Source organism: Xyrauchen texanus, chromosome 48, assembly GCF_025860055.1.
Source record: "Xyrauchen texanus isolate HMW12.3.18 chromosome 48, RBS_HiC_50CHRs, whole genome shotgun sequence".
Taxonomy (NCBI): Eukaryota; Metazoa; Chordata; class Actinopteri; order Cypriniformes; family Catostomidae; genus Xyrauchen; species Xyrauchen texanus.
The window spans coordinates 1,434,046-1,453,438 of NC_068323.1; the positions used below are offsets into that span (position 1 = coordinate 1,434,046).

At 40.4% G+C, this 19,393-nt stretch overlaps 2 protein-coding genes across 4 annotated transcripts in view; both read left to right on the plus strand.

Annotated features, from left to right (window-relative positions):
- The first annotated feature begins 1,239 nt into the window (after positions 1-1,239).
- LOC127639811 (uncharacterized) lies at positions 1,240-13,454 on the plus strand. 2 transcript variants are annotated; one of them, XM_052122062.1, is made up of 4 exons: positions 1,240-1,368; positions 6,732-7,061; positions 12,655-12,942; positions 13,103-13,454. In XM_052122062.1, the coding sequence occupies exons 2-4, from the start codon at positions 6,776-6,778 to the stop codon at positions 13,231-13,233; spliced, it is 705 nt and encodes a 234-aa protein (XP_051978022.1). In that variant the 5' UTR covers positions 1,240-1,368; positions 6,732-6,775; the 3' UTR covers positions 13,234-13,454. The 2 variants fall into 2 exon arrangements, with proteins under 2 accessions (XP_051978022.1, XP_051978021.1); XM_052122061.1 differs by lacking the exon at positions 1,240-1,368 and adding an exon at positions 6,251-6,348.
- A 4,604-nt stretch (positions 13,455-18,058) lies between these two features.
- Positions 18,059-19,393, plus strand: part of LOC127639803 (hepatocyte cell adhesion molecule-like) — a 328,338-nt gene continuing 327,003 nt past the window's right edge. The window contains exons 1-3 of one of the 2 annotated variants that reach the window (XM_052122049.1): positions 18,080-18,453; positions 18,486-18,544; positions 18,836-19,168. In XM_052122049.1, coding sequence (XP_051978009.1) covers positions 18,326-18,453; positions 18,486-18,544; positions 18,836-19,168 — 520 coding nt within the window. In that variant the 5' untranslated portion in view covers positions 18,080-18,325. Of the gene's footprint in view, positions 18,545-18,835; positions 19,169-19,393 lie in introns of both variants that reach the window. The other variant, XM_052122048.1, reaches the window with a different exon arrangement.

Here is a 19,393-nt window from a genome sequence, read left to right on the forward strand (position 1 = left end):
GCCCCTGGTTCCCCTGATTAACACTTATGATCTAGACAAAACACCTTTGCGCTGTCAACGTCTGCTAATGCGCCTGATGCGTTTCAACGTGAAAGCCATCCATGTCCCCGGCAAGTCATTAGTTGTGGCTGATACTCTGTCACGCAACCCCATAACAGAGTCAGAGGTAGGGCTGGGCGATATGACCCAAAAAAAATATCACGATATAATTTTCCATATCAGTCGATATCGATAATTATCACGATAAATTTCAAATCTTTATTTCTTTGAAGATTAAAGGCATATTTTTGTTCCTGAGTGAAAGATGTAGAAACCAGATAGTTAATTGTGGTTTTAAACTATTCTTTATTGTCAAAACATGACAAACACTTCCCAAACAGGTGAACAATTGATCAAAACTGAGGTAGATGTATGTATTCATTACTAAAATCAACATTAATAGAGTAGAATATTATTTATATAAATAGAACAGAATATATAAAGTAAATATCTTTATAGAAAAATCAAGAACTGTAATAATATGACACTTGGCTCTGCTGACTGCAAATGCAAAATTAAAGTGCTTTAAAGATAATATTTGTCAATAAACAAAAATGCCAGCATGCCAAACCTTATAAATAAATGACATTGATTGACAAGATAAATAAAATAAATAAAAGAAAAATCTTAACTGTGGTCAGCATTTTTTTTTTTTACTCTACAAGTTACGGGCAAGAAAGACAAGCCTGTCTACAGTTTCAGGTTTTAAAGCTGCCCTGTGACAGGTCACAATGTTCCCTCCTGTGCTAAAAATCCTCTCAGAGGGGGAGCTGGTAGCAGGGATGCACAAGTAGCGCCTTGCTAGTTGGCTCACTTTAGGAAACTTTTTGTCATACACCTTCCACCAATCCAGGGGTTCTGTTTCACTGTCTGCATCTGGACCCATGAGATAGTTTTCCAGCTCCCCTCCACTGACTGCATGTCACTGAGTCCTGTGTTGCTGGGGCATGGCTTCTTAAAAAAACTGCCCAGTGACTTCCTCTGCTTCTTTACAGGAAGAGGAAGAGCTGCAGCAGCGCCTCCCTCTGCCTCTATTTCTTCTGTTCTGCATGAAGCCTGTGAAGTGGATGGGCCTTGGTCTCCCTCCATTCTCAGAATCTCAGTCACTGCTCTTGTTTTGATGGCTTCAATCTTGTCTGGCCTGATATATTGAGTCTTGAAGCGCGGGTCAAGCAAGGATGCCATATCAAGCAGTTCGTCTGTTATCTCATCATCGTACTTCTCATTGAGATATTCTTTGACTGCTGTCTTTATGTCCTTTGTGAGCTGTGTGTCATCATCAGAGGGATTCAGGAGCTCTGTTCTGAAGAGGTGCAGCACAGGCTTAAGGTAGGACACACTCACATAAGATTCACCAGAGAGTGAATCTGTGAACTCAAGAAGTGGCTTTAAGGCCTCATTCATTGACTCCAGCACTTCAATGTCCTGCCAGGTGGGCACCAAGTGCCTGGTTTTCTTGTCAGCAGTGAGTACCTGAGAGATAGCCTTGTGCTGCTCAATCATCCTTGCCACCATCTTTTGACGGGAGCCCCACCTGGTAGGTGACTCTGTCACCAGCTTGTGCTTCGGTAGTTTAAGTTCTTCCTGAGCAGTTGCAAGGTCTCTCTTCTTTTTCCAGGAGAAGGAGAAGGCAGCCACTACTTTTTACAAAGCCCAACAGCTCGATCCATCCTCTTGTCCTTCCCGCTCTTTCTGAGGAAGGAAAGGAAATAGAGAAAAATATGAGCAAAGAAAGTATCTGAGTAAGTCCACAATAGTATGTTAAAAAAAACATCTGAAGTTCTAAACAGATATATATATTATAACAGAATATTCATATTAAATATTCAAATAAGCATATGTTTCAGGTTCAAATATTGCTTCATGTTTGTAATCACTAACCTTTAAGAACAAAGGACTAATTAGTATTGATTCTTTTAAAATTTTACTTTTTTATCATCATTTTATTCATATTTATTATTTTTTTAATCATATTTATTACAATTTAAATCAGCATATTTTTCAGTTTTAAATATTGCTTCATGCTTATAATCACTAACATTTAAGAACAAAGGAGTAATAAAATAATGATTTGATTCTTCTTAAATTATTTTCTTTTTTATTATTATTATTATTATATTATTACTTCTACAGCAGTTTTGTTACTAAATGGAGAACGGAGACTAAAACTTACCAATAGCCAGGTGTAGTCGATGCCCAAAACACTGAAGTCGTGTCCATTTGTTGAGTGAAGTGGCTTTTACCATGTTTGCACCACTATCAGTTGTGATGCACACTTGTCGGTCTTCACTCAGCCCCCAGGAGGCGAGTGCTTCAATCATTCCTTGGGCAATAACTTCACCTGTATGGTCTTCTGGAAAGTAAGCCGTTTGGAGGCATTTACTCTGAAGATTCCAGTCTTTGTCAATAAAATGAACAGTGAGGCTCAGATAAGGCTCAGATGTGCGACTAGACCACATATCAGAAGTAGAGGCGAAGAATTGCACATTTTGCAGCTGGCTCTACCTTCTCCCTGCACTCCGTGTACATTCGGGAATCGCTGTCTGTGAAAAATGTTTTCTGCCAGGTAGCTCGTATCTGGAGTCAAGGACGCGGATAAGCTTCTTAAATCCCTCATTTTCGACTAACGCTAATGGGAAGCATGTCTTTTGCAATGCAATAAGCAACTGCTTTTGTGATGTCTTCGTGTCTTTTGGTTTTTTTGTCGTAAGGCACGGCGTGTGAAAATGATGATATGATACTTTGCTGAGTCGCATTGGTGCTTGTAGATGGTCGACGGCTACTAACACTTATTTGGGATTGGGACTGTAATTTCTTAGCTTCCTCGTGTTCTAATGGGTGACATTGTTTTAAATGATGAAACAAGTTTGAGGTATTGCCTGTCTTTGATGGCACTAGTCGTCCGCGACAGTTTGCAGTGAACGTCGCTCTGTTTTTTGTCGGATCGCAAATAGCCAAAATATTTCCAAACCACTGAAGTTGAGTGACCTTTCTTGTCAACGATGTCTGTGTCCTCCGAGCTGGTCGTGGGCGTTGTATTTTCTCCACTATCGCTCATTTTTCTTGCTTCACTCAACTCCTCAAGCCTGTCAGCCACTGTGTGTCTGTCAATAACACCGCGTGCGGCACTCGGAAGCCCGGTCTGCAAAACGCATGCGCAGCATTACGCATAGTGCGTAAGCATTATATCGAGCATTTATCGAACTGTTGTTATCGTTTTATCGAGGAAAATTATATCGCGATAATTATCGTTATCGTTTTATCGCCCAGCCCTAGTCAGAGGGTTCAGACACCGAAGAGGATGTGCAAGCTTATGTGGAGGCTGTGATTCAGACCCGGCCAGTGTCAGAGCCCAAGTTAAATTCAATTCGTGAGTCCACTTCCAACGACCCGATTATGAGGAAGGTGATGCGCTTCATAGAAGAAGTTTGGCCACACCACGTGCCGTCGGAACTCATAGCTTATCATGCGGCACGAGCATCATTGTCCATGGCGGAGGGACTACTCTTACATGGCGACAGGATCACAGTTCCCACCGCACAACGACGAGAGATCCTTGACCGATTGCATGAAGGTCACCAAGGGCTAAACAAATGTAGAGAACGAGCAAAAATGTCAGTTTGGTGGCCTGGTATCGGGGCGGATCTTTATGCAAAGGTATCTCAATGTGCCTTCTGTCACGAGCACAGACCGACCCAGAGAAAGGAGCCCTTGGTCACCACCCAACTTCCTCCCAGCGCCTGGCACACGATTGGAGAGGATCTGTGTGAATTTGGAGGTAAAAATTATTTGGTGGTGGTGGATTTGTATTCTAGAGACATTGAAATTGCCTATTTACACTCCACTAGCAGCCGCAGTGTGATCACCTCCCTGAAGGGGATGTTCGCAAGATGGGGAATTCCAAGGGAATTACACTCTGATAACGGTACTCAGTTCAGCAGCATAGACTTTGCGGACTTTTGTAAGGGCTGGGGCATCCAGCACACTACTAGCAGCCCCCATTACCCACAGTCCAATGGGGCTGTTGAGTGGGCTGTTAAAACAGCAAAGCATATCCTTCGCCAACCCGACCCTCACTTGGCCCTCTTGAGCTACAGGCCTACTCCAATTGCAGCTACCGGTGCAAGCCCTGCTCAGCTAATGTTGGGACGCCAAATTCAGCACTACATTGCCTGTTCTTGAGAAAAATTTGCGACCATGTCTTATCAGTCTTGACAAAGTGGCTGAGAAGGACAAACAAGCTAAAGCTGCTTACAAACGCTTCTTTGACAGAAGACATTCAGTCCGGATGCTTTCCCACCTAAACCCCGGAGATCAAGTTCTCTTGAAGTTGGACGGGGAGAAAGCATGGTCCACATCAGGTATGGTGGTGAAGCACACAAAGGAGCCACGTTCCTATTTGGTGCAGACACAAAGTGGAACTGTTCTGAGATGTAACAGGCGTCACTTACAGAGAGTGGGGCCCACAGAAACTGATTCTGCAAAGACTGATATGGACAGTTTTTCACAATCCCCACTAAAGCAGAAACCGCATGAGAATTCCACATCTGTCATGAATGCGGAGCAAGTTCCACTGGACTCTGTTCCTGGTCTGAAAATGACATCTAGTGGCAGGGTAATTAAACTGCCAGTTCGGTATAGAGACTAGTAGTGGATCATATCCCTTATTTGTTTAAAGAGTTGTTTATGGTATAATACGGAAAATGTTATTGTTCAGGAAACAGTATTTCTCAGTAGTAGTTAGTAACAGTAGTTCTCATTGATGTGTCTCAAATATTTTGAAGGTAAACTGACTGGAATGTTGTTCTAATTTGATTGTCTTAATAAGTGTTACTTCTCTGTTGTAATGGGTGTTATGTTGTTTTAAAAGGGGAGATGTGTTGGGATGTTTAATACTACATTACCCATAAGGCTTTGGGGAGTGTATGACGTAAGGTGTGCGACTCGAGTGGTGAGTGTTGTGAGATGCCGGAAGTATTGCACATGGTATTGAGTGAGCTGTTGCTCTCAATAAATCATAATAGAACATATACCTTGTGAGCGTATATGTGACAATCAACAAAACTAATTCTGAAAAATACACATCTTAAATGTGTCTGTGTGGAGAATCTATTCAGCCATTCAATAAGATAGAAATGTCATATCTAGAGAGAAAGAGAAGAGACAAGCACAGATAGAAGGCAATGAATACACAATGCAAAGTTTAATATCTCTAAACACACAGTAAGAATATTATATGTGTCGGTACTCGAGATGCTTCTGCTGAAATAGACATTGTAAAACATCAGGAAGTGTTCTGCCTCTACTGGAACTCAAAGTGATGAACACAAAGTCAGTGTGAAATGAGAAGAGAGAACACAAAATAATGCCAATGATCTGCCTAAATGTGCCATTGAACACTTTAGAAGTGACAGAAGGTACAAAACACCTGTGCAAATAAAGACATAATAATAAATAATAACAATATATAAATAATATCGAACATTCAATTAATAATATAGAAATAAAGTATTTGAAAGTATTATTAATGGGGGAGGTTGTTTCTGCGGTCAAACTTCTCTACAGGAACTCGTGGCTCATTAGAAGTCAAAGTGTGAATTGAGAAAATAACAAGATAATGCTGAAATAGCTTCACATGAATATATGTGTGAACTTTAGTCAAGTGTCTTGGTAAACTTCCCCATCATGACCAAAGTACACTTATCCGAGTTACTGAAATAAAACTGCAGTAAATGTGATTCAAACAACATTTGAAGGAGCCTCAGAGACATTTTTATTGATTTAGACACACACACACACACACACACTCACACATTCACTCACTCACATACACACACACAAACACTCTCTCTGTCTCTTCCTCTATCTCTCTCTCTCACACACATTCTCTCTCACTAACTCTCTCTCTCTCTCAGTCTCTCTCTCTTCCTCTCTCTCTCTTCCTCTCTCTGTCTCTCTGTATGTGTCTCTCTCTCTTTCTCTTCCTCTATCTCTCTCTCTCACACACATTCTCTCTCACTAACTCTCTCTCTCTCTCAGTCTCTCTCTCTTCCTCTCTCTCTCTTCCTCTCTCTGTCTCTCTGTATGTGTCTCTCTCTCTTTCTCTTCCTCTCTCTCTCTCTCTCTCTCTCCCTCTCTCCCTCTCTCTCTCTCTCGACAGAACTTTATAAACTCTCCCCTCCTCCAGTTGTCGTCACTCAAGATAGTTTAGTTGAAATATCTGGTGATTTCAGACTTGTGTTGAGTTATTTCAATGAATAATGTTTCACACATGGCTTTTATTGTGTTTGTTCTTGTGGCATGTGGTCGGTAAGTCAACTTTCTTTCTTATTTATTGACAGTTTATTGTAAAGGACTATCAACATCATTGTTTGCTGTTTTTATGAGAAATATTCAGTTGATCTGTGTAAATAACACTTTATATCATCAATAAATGATTGTATTAAATGTAACGCTTTGAAGACATCATATCATCAGACTCATTTTACTTTCAGTCAGTATCATTACACAAATATTTCTGTTTGTATTTGCTGTTATTTCAGTGGAGAACTATTGAACATCTTATTCATTTATCAGTTTTCATGAATCTGTTTCAACACTTCATTGACTACAAGTTATTCCTCATTTAATGTGTGCAAAACGTGTTTCAAAGATCAAAATAAAAGTTCAAGTTCACATTGTTTGTTGTGCAGGTGTGTTTGGTGTTGATCCAGATAAAGTGAAGTCAGTGTCAGTGATGAAGGGAGATTCTGTCACTTTACACACTGATCTTAATCAAATACAAGATGATGATGAGATCGAGTGGACATTTGGACCTGAACACATTCGCATCGCTAGAATCAAGAGAAAGATCGTCTCTACATATGATGATGTTCTTGGGAGATTCAGAGGTCGACTGCATCTGAACCATCAGACTGGAGATCTCACCATCACAAACGTCACAACTGAACACGCTGGACATTATCAACTAATCATCATAACTGGGAAGAAAACGACAAATTATTTCAGTGTCACAGTTTATGGTGAGTGTTACAGTGTCGTCTGTCTTCATCATTATATTAATAATCATTTTCAGAATCTATAAAGATATTTCAGACTGATTCATATATTTGAAATGATATTAATAGATTCAGTCAGATCATTATTTTCTTTCTAATGATCGTGTATTATGTCATTTATCTGACAGTATAATAACTATAAAACAACGTTTCTTTCCTCTATATTTACTTTTCTACATTTGATGTCTGTAATTTCTTCTTGATTAAATCTATTCTCAGATCGTATCGGTGTAAAACTGCAGATGTTGTTGCTCTTGTTTGATAAATGACTTGTTATGTTCATCATTTCTGTGTCACAAAAGCATCTGCTGCATCATCACATGTTCAATAACAAGATATACTGGAGTAATAGATGTCAAACATTTCACTGTTCAGCATCTATACACTCAGTAAACACACACTCACTCAACACTCACTCAACACTCAATAAACACTCACTCAACACTCAATAAACACTCAATCAACACTCAATAAACACTCACTCAACACTCAATAAACACTCAACACTCACTCAACACTCACTCAACACTCACTCAACACTCAATAAACACTCAATAAACACTCAACACTCAATCAACACTCAATAAACACTCAATAAACACTCAACACTCAATCAACACTCAATAAACACTCAACACTCAATCAACACTCAATAAACACTCAACACTCAATCAACACTCAATAAACACTCACTCAACACTCAATAAACACTCAACACTCACTCAACACTCAATAAACACTCACTCAACACTCAATAAACACACACTCAACACTCAATAAACACTCACTCAACACTCAATAAACACTCACTCAACACTCAATAAACACTCACTCAACAAACACTCACTCAACACTCAATAAACACTCAATAAACACTCACTCAACACTCAATAAACACTCAATAAACACTCACTCAACACTCAATAAACACTCACTCAACACTCAATAAACACTCAATAAACACTCACTCAACACTCAATAAACACTCACTTAACACTCAGCACTCACTCAACACTCAATAAACACTCAACACTCACTCAACAAACAATAAACACTCACTCAACACTCAATAAACACTCAATAAACACTCACTCAACACTCACTCAACACTCAATAAACACTCAATAAACACTCAATAAACACTCAATAAACACTCACTCAACACTCAATAAACACTCACTCAACAAACACTCACTCAACACTCAATAAACACTCAACACTCAATAAACACTCATTCAACACTCAATAAACACTCAACACTCACTCAACACTCAATAAACACTCACTCAACACTAAATAAACACTCAATAAACACTCACTCAACACTCAATAAACACTCACTCAACAAACACTCACTCAACACTCAATCAACACTCAACACTCACTCAACACTCAATAAACACTCACTCAACAAACACTCACTCAACACTCAATCAACACTCAACACTCACTCAACACTCAATAAACACTCACTCAACACTCAATAAACACTCAATAAACACTCAATAAACACTCACTCAACACTCAATAAACACTCACTCAACAAACACTCACTCAACACTCAATAAACACTCACTCAACACTCACTCAACACTCAATAAACACTCACTCAACACTCAATAAACACTCACTCAACAAATACTCAATCAACACTCACTCAACACTCAATAAACACTCAATAAACACTCACTCAACACTCACTCAACACTCAATTAACACTCACTCAACACTCAATAAACACTCAATAAACACTCACTCAACACTCACTCAACACTCACTCAACACTCACTCAACACTCAATAAACACTCACTCAACACTCAATAAACACTCACTCAACAAACACTCACTCAACACTCACTCAACACTCAATAAACACTCACTCAACACTCAATAAACACTCACTCAACAAACACTCACTCAACACTCAATAAACACTCACTCAACATTCAATAAACACTCACTCAACACTCAATAAACACTCACTCAACACTCATTAAACACTCACTCAACAAACTCTCAATAAACACTCACTCAACAAACACTCACTCAACACTCAATAAACACTCAATAAACACTCACTCAACACTCACACATTCACTCACTCACACATTCACTCACTCACACATTCACACATTCACTCACTCACAAATTCACTCACACACATTCACACACACTCATTCACATACACTCACTCACACATTCACTCACTCGTTCACACACACTCACTCACACATTTACACATTCACACACTTACACATTCACACACATTCTCACACATTCACACTCACACATTCACACACACACACACACTCATTCACACACTCACACATTCACACACTCACTCATTCACACACTCACTAACACATTCACACACACATTCACTCATTCACACACTCACACATTCACTCACTCACGCACTCACACACACTCACTCATTCACACACTCACACATTCACACACTCACTCACTGACACATTCACTTACTAACTCACTGACACATTCACTTACTCACACATTCATTCATTCACACATTCACACACAATCTCACACATTCACACACTCACACATTCACTCACTCACACATTCACTCACTCACTCACTGACACATTCACTTACACATTCACACACATTCACACACTTACACATTCACACACATTCTCACACATTCACACATTCACTCACTCACACATTCACTCACTCACTCACTGACACATTCACTTACTAACTCACTGACACATTCACTACTCACTCACACATTCATTCATTCACACATTCACACACATTCTCACACATTCACACTCACATATTCACACACACAAACACACACACACACTCATTCACACACTCACTCACACATTCACACACTCACTCATTCACACACTCACACATTCACACACTCACTCACACATTCACACACACATATTCACACACTCACACACACATTCACTCATTCACACACTCACACATTCACGCACTCACACACACTTACACACTCACATATTCACACACTCACTCACACATTCACACACTCACTCACACACACACACTCACATATTCACACATTCACACACACACTCACTCATTCACACACTCACTAACACATTCACACACACACACTCACACACACATTCACTCATTCACACACTCACACATTCACTCACTCACGCACTCACACACACTTACACATTCACACACACTCACTCACACATTCACACACTCACACATTCACTCACTCACACATTCACACACACTCACTCATTCACACACTCACACATTCACACACTCACACACACTCACTCATTCACACACTCACTAACACATTCACACACACATTCACTCATTCACACACTCACAGATTCACTCACTCACGCACTCACACACACTTACACATTCACACACACTCACTCACACATTCACACACTCACACATTCACTCACTCACACATTCACACACACTCACTCATTCACACACTCACACATTCACACACTCACTCATTCACACACTCACTAACACATTCACACACACATTCACTCATTCACACACTCACAGATTCACTCACTCACACATTCACACACTCACACATTCACTCACTCACACATTCACACACACACACACTCACATATTCACACACTCACTCACACATTCACACACTCACTCACACACACACACACTCACATATTCACACATTCACACACACACTCACTCATTCACACACTCACTAACACATTCACACACACACATTCACACACACATTCACTCATTCACACACTCACACATTCACTCACTCACGCACTCACACACACTTACACATTCACACACACTCACTCACACATTCACTCACTCACACATTCACTCACTCACACATTCACACACACTCACTCATTCACACACTCACACATTCACTCACTCACACATTCACACACACTCACTCATTCACACACTCACACATTCACACACTTACACATTCACACTCACACACTCACACATTCACACACACACACTCATTCACACACTCACTCACACACTCACTCATTCACACACTCACACATTCACACACTCACACACACTCACTCATTCACACACTCACTAACACATTCACACAGACATTCACTCATTCACACACTCACAGATTCACTCACTCACGCACTCACACACACTTACACATTCACACACACTCACTCACACATTCACACACTCACACATTCACTCACTCACACATTCACACACACTCACTCATTCACACACTCACACATTCACACTCACTCACTGACACATTCACTTACTAACTCACTGACACATTCACTTACTCACACATTCATTCATTCACACACAATCTCACACATTCACAGACTCACACATTCACACACTCACACATTCACTCTCTCACACATTCACTCACTCACTCACTGACACATTCACTTACTTACACATTCACACACTTACACATTCACACACATTCTCACACATTCACACTCACACATTCACTCACTCACTCACTGACACATTCACTTACTAACTGACTGACACATTCACTACTCACTCACACATTCACTCACTCACACATTCACTCACTCACACACTTACACATTCACACACATTCTCACACATTCACACTCACACATTCACACACACACACACACACACACAAACACACACTCACACTCATTCACACACTCACACATTCACACACACATATTCACACACTCACACACACATTCACTCATTCACACACTCACACATTCACGCACTCACACACACTTACACACTCACACACGCACATATTCACACACTCACTCACACACTCACACATTCACACACTCACACACTCACTCACACACACACACTCACACATTCACACACTCACACATTCACACACACACTCACTCATTCACACACTCACTAACACATTCACACACACACACACACACACTCACACACACATTCACTCATTCACACACTCACACATTCACTCACTCACGCACTCACACACACTTACACATTCACACACACTCACTCACACATTCACACACTCACACATTCACTCACTCACACATTCACTCATTCACACACTCACACATTCACACACTCACACACACTTACACACTCACACACGCACATATTCACACACTCACTCACACACTCACACATTCACACACTCACTCACACACACACTCACACACACACACTCACACATTCACACACTCACACATTCACACACACACTCACTCATTCACACACACACTAACACATTCACACACACACATTCACTCATTCACGCACTCACACATTCACTCACTCACGCACTCACACACACTTACACATTCACACACACTCACTCACACATTCACACACTCACACATTCACTCACTCACACATTCACTCACTCACACATTCACACACATTCACTCACTCACACATTCACACACACTCACTCATTCACACCCTCACATATTCACACATTCACACATTCACACAACACTGACAAGAAAAAGCATTTATGTATTTACTGTTCATTGTGTTTATTCTCATTTCTGATCATTCTCTGATGTTTTCCAGCTCATCTGCCGGTTCCTGTGATCATCAGAGACTCTTCTCAATGTTCTTCAAGCTCTAAATGTGTGTTGGTGTGTTCAGTGGTGAATGTGACACAGGTGACTCTCTCCTGGTACAAAGGAAACAGTTTATTGTCCTCCATCAGTGTGTCTGATCTCAGCAGTACTGTATCTTTACATCTGGAGGTGGAATATCAGGAGAACGACATCTACAGCTGTGTGATCAACAATCCCATCAGAAACCAGACTAAACATCTCAACATTACTGAAGTCTATCAGACGTGTTCAGGTGGTGAGTTTATTGATTGTTTACAGTCTCTGAAAATGCAAATTAATTTCTTTGATTCACTGTTGTGAGTTCTGATTGAAGTTAAACTAGTCGAAACTATTTCAATATTAGTTCATAAACGGCTCAGTCCAGCTATCATCTGTTTGTTCTGTTATTTCCTCAGATTGTGTTCACTGTTGTGCTTTCACTGAAGCTGTGATCCGATTGGTCCTCTCTGCTCTGGTGGGCGTGGCTGCTGTTGCTGTACTAGTTTATGACATCACATCCAGAAGAGAAGTGACATCACCATCATGAAGTGTCAAAACACATGAATATTAATTAGGATATGTGCAGACAATGCCAAATAATATTTTACTGCTTTTGAGTTTATCGTCACTCTTGATGATGAATTTAAATGCTCCAATAAATATTTCACATTTTCAATAATAAAATGTTTTTTCCTTGGATATATTTTGACCAATTTGTATGTACAGTATTACATCCCCCAAAAATGTATTTTTTTTTACTGTATGGTTACAAAGAACATGGTAAAATAAATATTGATTTGTTTTCTAATCAGATGAGTTTCACTGTTTAAGATTATCACCAGTTATTATGATTATTTATGACAGGACACATTGAATAGTACTGTTATCACCAACATAAAGATACAACAATATTGTTCTCATAAGTAGTTTTTAATATTCAGAAATATTCATTCACAATGTGCTTAAACCTGAACAATAAAATAAGCCTTTCATGTTTTAATCACTGTATATGTGAAAGCAGTAAAACACTGTTTGTCCACTAGAGGTCAGAAATGATCAACATGTGCGAGCACTTACAACAGCAGTGCACTGGATCTGTACTGAGTGTTCAAGTCAAACATGAAAGAATATGTACACATTTATACTTACACTCTCTTGTGGAACATAACTATTCACTCTGTTTGTATGGGACAAAAGATGCAATGAAAGTGAATCGGTGACATTCACATTCTGTCTAACATCTTATGTGTCTCACAGAAGAAAGAGAGTCATAAAAGTTTGAAAAAACAAGAGAAAATTACAGAATTTTCACATTTATGATAAAAACAAAATTAAAATAAGATTAAAAGCATCAACACTCACTTCTAAAACAAACACTTCTGGTTAAACTTTATTATTTCTACAATAAATGTGTCATTAAAGTCAAAGTAATTTTAAAGAGACTGGAGTGTAGGGAGTGCTCCACATTGACTTTGATTTGTCTGAACTGTTTCTCTTAAAAAAACAGAATAGTGGTGCACCAGACAAGACATTTGAGGCCGATGCCAATCTCCAATTTTCTAACATTAAGATAAGCTGATAAAGATTTTTTTAAAGTGCCCTTTGCTACAATTTTGCAAGTTATATACTGCAGACATGTTTATGCCCCACACAGTAAAATTATGGTAACACTTTACAAAAAGTTTCTATTTGTTAACATTATTTAACAACATTAGTTAACATGAACTAATTAACTTAATGTTAGTTACAACAGATACTAATACATTTAAAAAAAATCTAAGTTCCCTGTCTGTCGCTCACTTCGACGTTGTGTCGAAGAAGCGACACTAGGAGTCTCTCTTGAGCGCCGAATATGCCTCTGATCTATGAAAAAAGGCCAATAAGAAGTTTGCAGACATTATTTGCATACCCCGCCCCCAGACATACGGGTATAAAAGTGGGCAAATATGTCGAGTTCATTCAGAAATTTTCTTCGGAGCCGATGGTCGTGTTGCAGTCAGCTGCGAGTCACACACCCGTTCCTGTATTCCTCTGACACTCTGCATGCTGTTGGATCTACGGCATATTTCAGTCGCTTTTCTCCTTCTCTGGATGGCAGTGCAGTTTGCCCCTGAGTGCTTCAACAGCGCAAAAACGTAAGAGTTTTTTTTAAAAGAGTGATTTTCTCTATAAAAGAGTATTTTCCTCTAAAAGAGCAATACGCAGCGGCGTTGAACGTCCTTTTCAGGACGCATCTTTTTAAAGATGCCTTTCTGCCCCTGTGTGGTTCCTGGATGCGGTAGAGTGCTCTCTGCTTCAGACGGCCACAGGCGTTGTCTCGTGTGTCTGGCGATCACACAGAGGCTGCGTTTGTGGATGGTTCATGCTCTCACTGTTTGTGTTTGTGAATGGTGAGTGTGTGTGAATTTGCTCTCGCAGTGAGCCTCAGTCTGGGCGTGCTGGCTCCGATGCAGCGGCGAGCTATTCCACCTCGAGCTCCAGAGGATAGGCTGTGTGCTGACGAAGGCGGCCCCAGCTCCGCCTCCCTTGCCAGAGCATCGCACATATCACATCACATTGCTTTTACGCAGGACCTATCCGCACACATTCTCTTCAATACATTTCTAAATTCAGGCCAATTAGTCCCCAAAATTAGCGGATGGGTGAGGCAGGAACTAACCGCGGCCTCCACTCTATGCTTTGTTCCCTGAAATGTAATCATCAGGCATGTCCCCCTACCAGCGGACCCATGTCTCCCTTGGGCAGTCCCCTCTGCCCCCCGGTTACTGTGTTTTTATCAACTTCTCCTTCACAGCAGGTAGGATCGCCACGCCACTTCCACATGTGGCCTGAAAACCCATGTGACGTATTTGCCACATTTAACCTCCCCCCAGCTTGGACAGGGTATGGTCTCCGCGGTGTCTTTTCAACCTGAAAGAATAGGAGTTGGAAAAGATGGCTTCCCTGATGCATGTTGTAGCGTTAAATGGCCCCAGCAGATTTAACTTTATGTGAGAAACAAAGAGAGAGAAAAGATGCGGCTGGCTTGGCCTGCTTCCATGCTTGTCATCAATAAGATGTTGATTAATGGAGAAAAATAACCTTGGGAGAAACCAGACTCACTGTGGGGGCCAGTTCCACTCTGGCTAACCCCACCCTAACCCTAAACCAGACTCACTGTGGGGGCCAGTTCCCCTCTGACTAACCCCACCCTAACCCTAAACCAGACTCACTGTGTGGGCCAGTTCCCCTCTGGCTAACCCCACCCTAACCCTAAACCAGACACACTGTGGGGGCCAGTTCCCCTCTGGCTAACTCCACCCTAACCCTAAACCAGACACACTGTGGGGGCCAGATCCCTTTTGACTTACCCCACCCTAACACTGTGGGGGCCAGTTCCCCTCTGGCTAACCCCACCCTAACCCTAAACCAGACTCACTGTGTGGGCCAGTTCCCCTCTGGCTAACCCCACCCTAACCCTAAACCAGACTCACTGTGTGGGCCAGTTCCCCTCTGGCTAACCCCACCCTAACCCTAAACCAGACTCACTGTGGGGGCCAGTTCCCCTCTGACTAACCCCACCCTAACCCTAAACCAGACTCACTGTGGGGGCCAGTTCCCCTCTGGCTAACCCCACCCTAACCCTAAACCAGACTCACTGTGGGGGCCAGTTCCCCTCTGACTAACCCCACCCTAACCCTAAACCAGACTCACTGTGGGGCCAGTTCCCCTCTGGCTAACGTCATGAATATAATGTAATATTACTTGTGTATAGTTAAAGTCATGGTTATAATTATTAAACTAAGTAAGTGTTAAGGGTCAGTGTTTAAACATTGATTATGTTTGAACTGTAAGATTAATGACCACAGTCTTTGAAGTCCATCTTGATTAATTGCAGGAGTTCACATAGGATGCAATTGTCCTTGTTAATTGGCTGATGTAGGGTTTTGTTGGTAATTGATAGTCTATGTAATCCATTTCAAGAGTGTAGTCCATCAATAGACCGAGGTGATGCAGGCAGAGATCAGTGAGGTGCATCGCAGTTCAACCCTGGATGGTAATTTTGGTGAGGTCTACATTAAATCCAAGGTTCAGACAATGGCATATGAAGTTTCCCATGCCTTATGGTTGGAGTTGGCATCAGTTCATCCTCTGAAGTCCATCGTAATCTGAAGTGATATTTAGCTTGCACCGGCTGCTATTAGTCATCATCAGACAATGGAACATAGCAGTGGAGTCCAACATGAAGCAGGAATGGTGCTGGATTCAACCGGTTCTGGTGACCTCAGGATAGGAGTCCCGAGGTTGAGACAGGGAAACAAATAAAACAATATTAGCATGGATGCCATTCAATCTATTGCAGAGTTATAGATCATGATCACTGTTTTCTGTAGAGCGCAACAGTCTGGCTCCGGAAGTAAAACTCCCATTAATTTATCCCATAGATGAATTGATTTTCAAATATAACTTATCACACTTTAAAGACAGATCCACCATGAGCTCTGAGGTTATTCATGGATGATATCTGCTTCTGATGAAGACATCCGTCTGTGTTACCTTAACTTCATTGTTTAAAAACCGTTTCCATGGTAAACAACTACAATACCCATGATACAACAGAGAAATATCCACCAATCAGAGAACCGTGACGCACTGTGAATGATGTAATCGAGTCGATCTCCCTTCACCCTTAAACTGCTTATATATTTGCACGGGATATTTGACAATAAAATTCAAATATCTTGTTTCTATACTTATAATAAACAACCTAAAATCAATAGTTTTATATTATTCCCATTGTTTTTATTATTCGACGACATCATTCGCAATGCATCATGGGATTGTAGTTCGTGCCCTCTTGAAGCACGATAAGTTCATGTTCCTCGATGTCTTTATCTCATATTTTCAAAGTTTGTATTGTTGTGATTCTCCTGGGAGCCGGTTGGTTTGGTTCATGACTCGCAACTCTTTTATGAAGGACTTTATTAAAAGTCTATGAAGAAATGAACGAGGGAAATACTTCCGGAACACAGACGGCTGAAAAAGTGGGCGGTGACTGTTGCACTTTATTATTATTAGCAGACCTACTATAAAATGTATCATAATCTTTGAAAATCTTGATTAAAGAATCTTTCTATAATTTCCTGATTAAAAGTTCTCATCGGTTGTGTTTTGAACTTTTATTATTATTATTATTATTATTATGGACGCATGGGTAAATTAATAAACATATTAAAATACATCATTCTATTAATTAACCTTTTATTGAAATAAAACGAAAGGGTTTAACAATTTATTTATTCTGTGCCACGAGTAAATTGCCCACACAATTTGTGCCAGTTTGTACCACAGGCAGGACCATAATAACGCACGGGCTTACCGGGGCTAAAGCAAATCAGAGCCCCGAACTTTAAAAAAAATGGAACAATCGCGTCGTTTTCTCGTTTCTGCTGATTTCTCTTCCGGTTAAAAATGAAACGGTCTAAACGCACACGGAACAGATCCATTGCTCAAATGAAGAGTAAAACAGTGTTTTCTACAGCTCAGATGTCTGTGACAGATCCCCGATTCTGCTTTACATTCAGTCCGAATCACTGGACAAAGAAATGTGTTGATTTCTCTGATTTATTGAGCACACACAGTTATTCCACTAAAGAAACATGCAGTTTAATAATCATGCTATATATGAGGAAATGACAGTGGAAATGACGATGTCCACCTCCTCCTCCACGTTTATAGATGCACTAGATTTGATTTCAATGCATTTGGTCTGTTTTGTAAAGCTTAGATCAACCCAGTCAGTGTTTGTAGTTTCTGGCAATTGAAGGAAATGACAGGCATGTTGGTTTTATCCTGTTTGTGTTTATGGCATATGTTTGGTAAGTTTCATATTCTATTCAGTGCAATGAACTTACTTCATCTACAACTTTAACTATGAACTATTATTCCCAGAAAAAGTGTTGCTCACACAAATCAAATCTCTGGGAAATATGATTTGGATTGTGGTGTTTGGTCTCCGCTGGTTTAAAGATATTTCAGACTGTTGGCCATGGTTTGGTTCGCTGTAAATCATTAAAAACCATGTTAACCAAAAGTGTCTTTTGAAGGATTCAGTTGTTTTAGAGCAACCCAATAATCTGACTGAATTACGGTTTCTGTTTGTTCTCCAGGTGTGTTTGATTTTCAGACAGATGGAGTGAAGACAGTGTCCGGGACTGAGGGAGATTCTGTCACTCTACACACTGGTCTTACTGAAGTAGTGGGACGTGATGTGATTCTGTGGACATCCCTTGGATATAACATTGCGAGATTCAACAGAGCAGCTGAAAGCATTTCTACATTAGATGGACCTGATGGGATATTCAAAAACAGACTGCGTGTGACATTTCTCACCGGAGATCTCACCATCAGTGACCTCACAACTAAACACTCTGGACTTTATGATGTTAAGATCATGCAGGGAAGTAAGGTCTCATACAAGAGATATAAAGTTGAAGTCCACGGTAAGCAGAAAAAACAAATGTGTAATTTGCTTGTGTCCTCTCCGTCGTTGTGTTTTCTGTTTTAATATTCTGTCAATAATGACAAATGAGTCAGCTCTCTTGTTAACATTTTATTTTAATATATTTCTGTCTGTGTCTTCGGCAAGTGTTTTTCATTTTGCCTCTCATCCAGATGGCTTCATCAGTTTATCAGTGAGCGGATCCATTTGCATTTTCCCACATTTA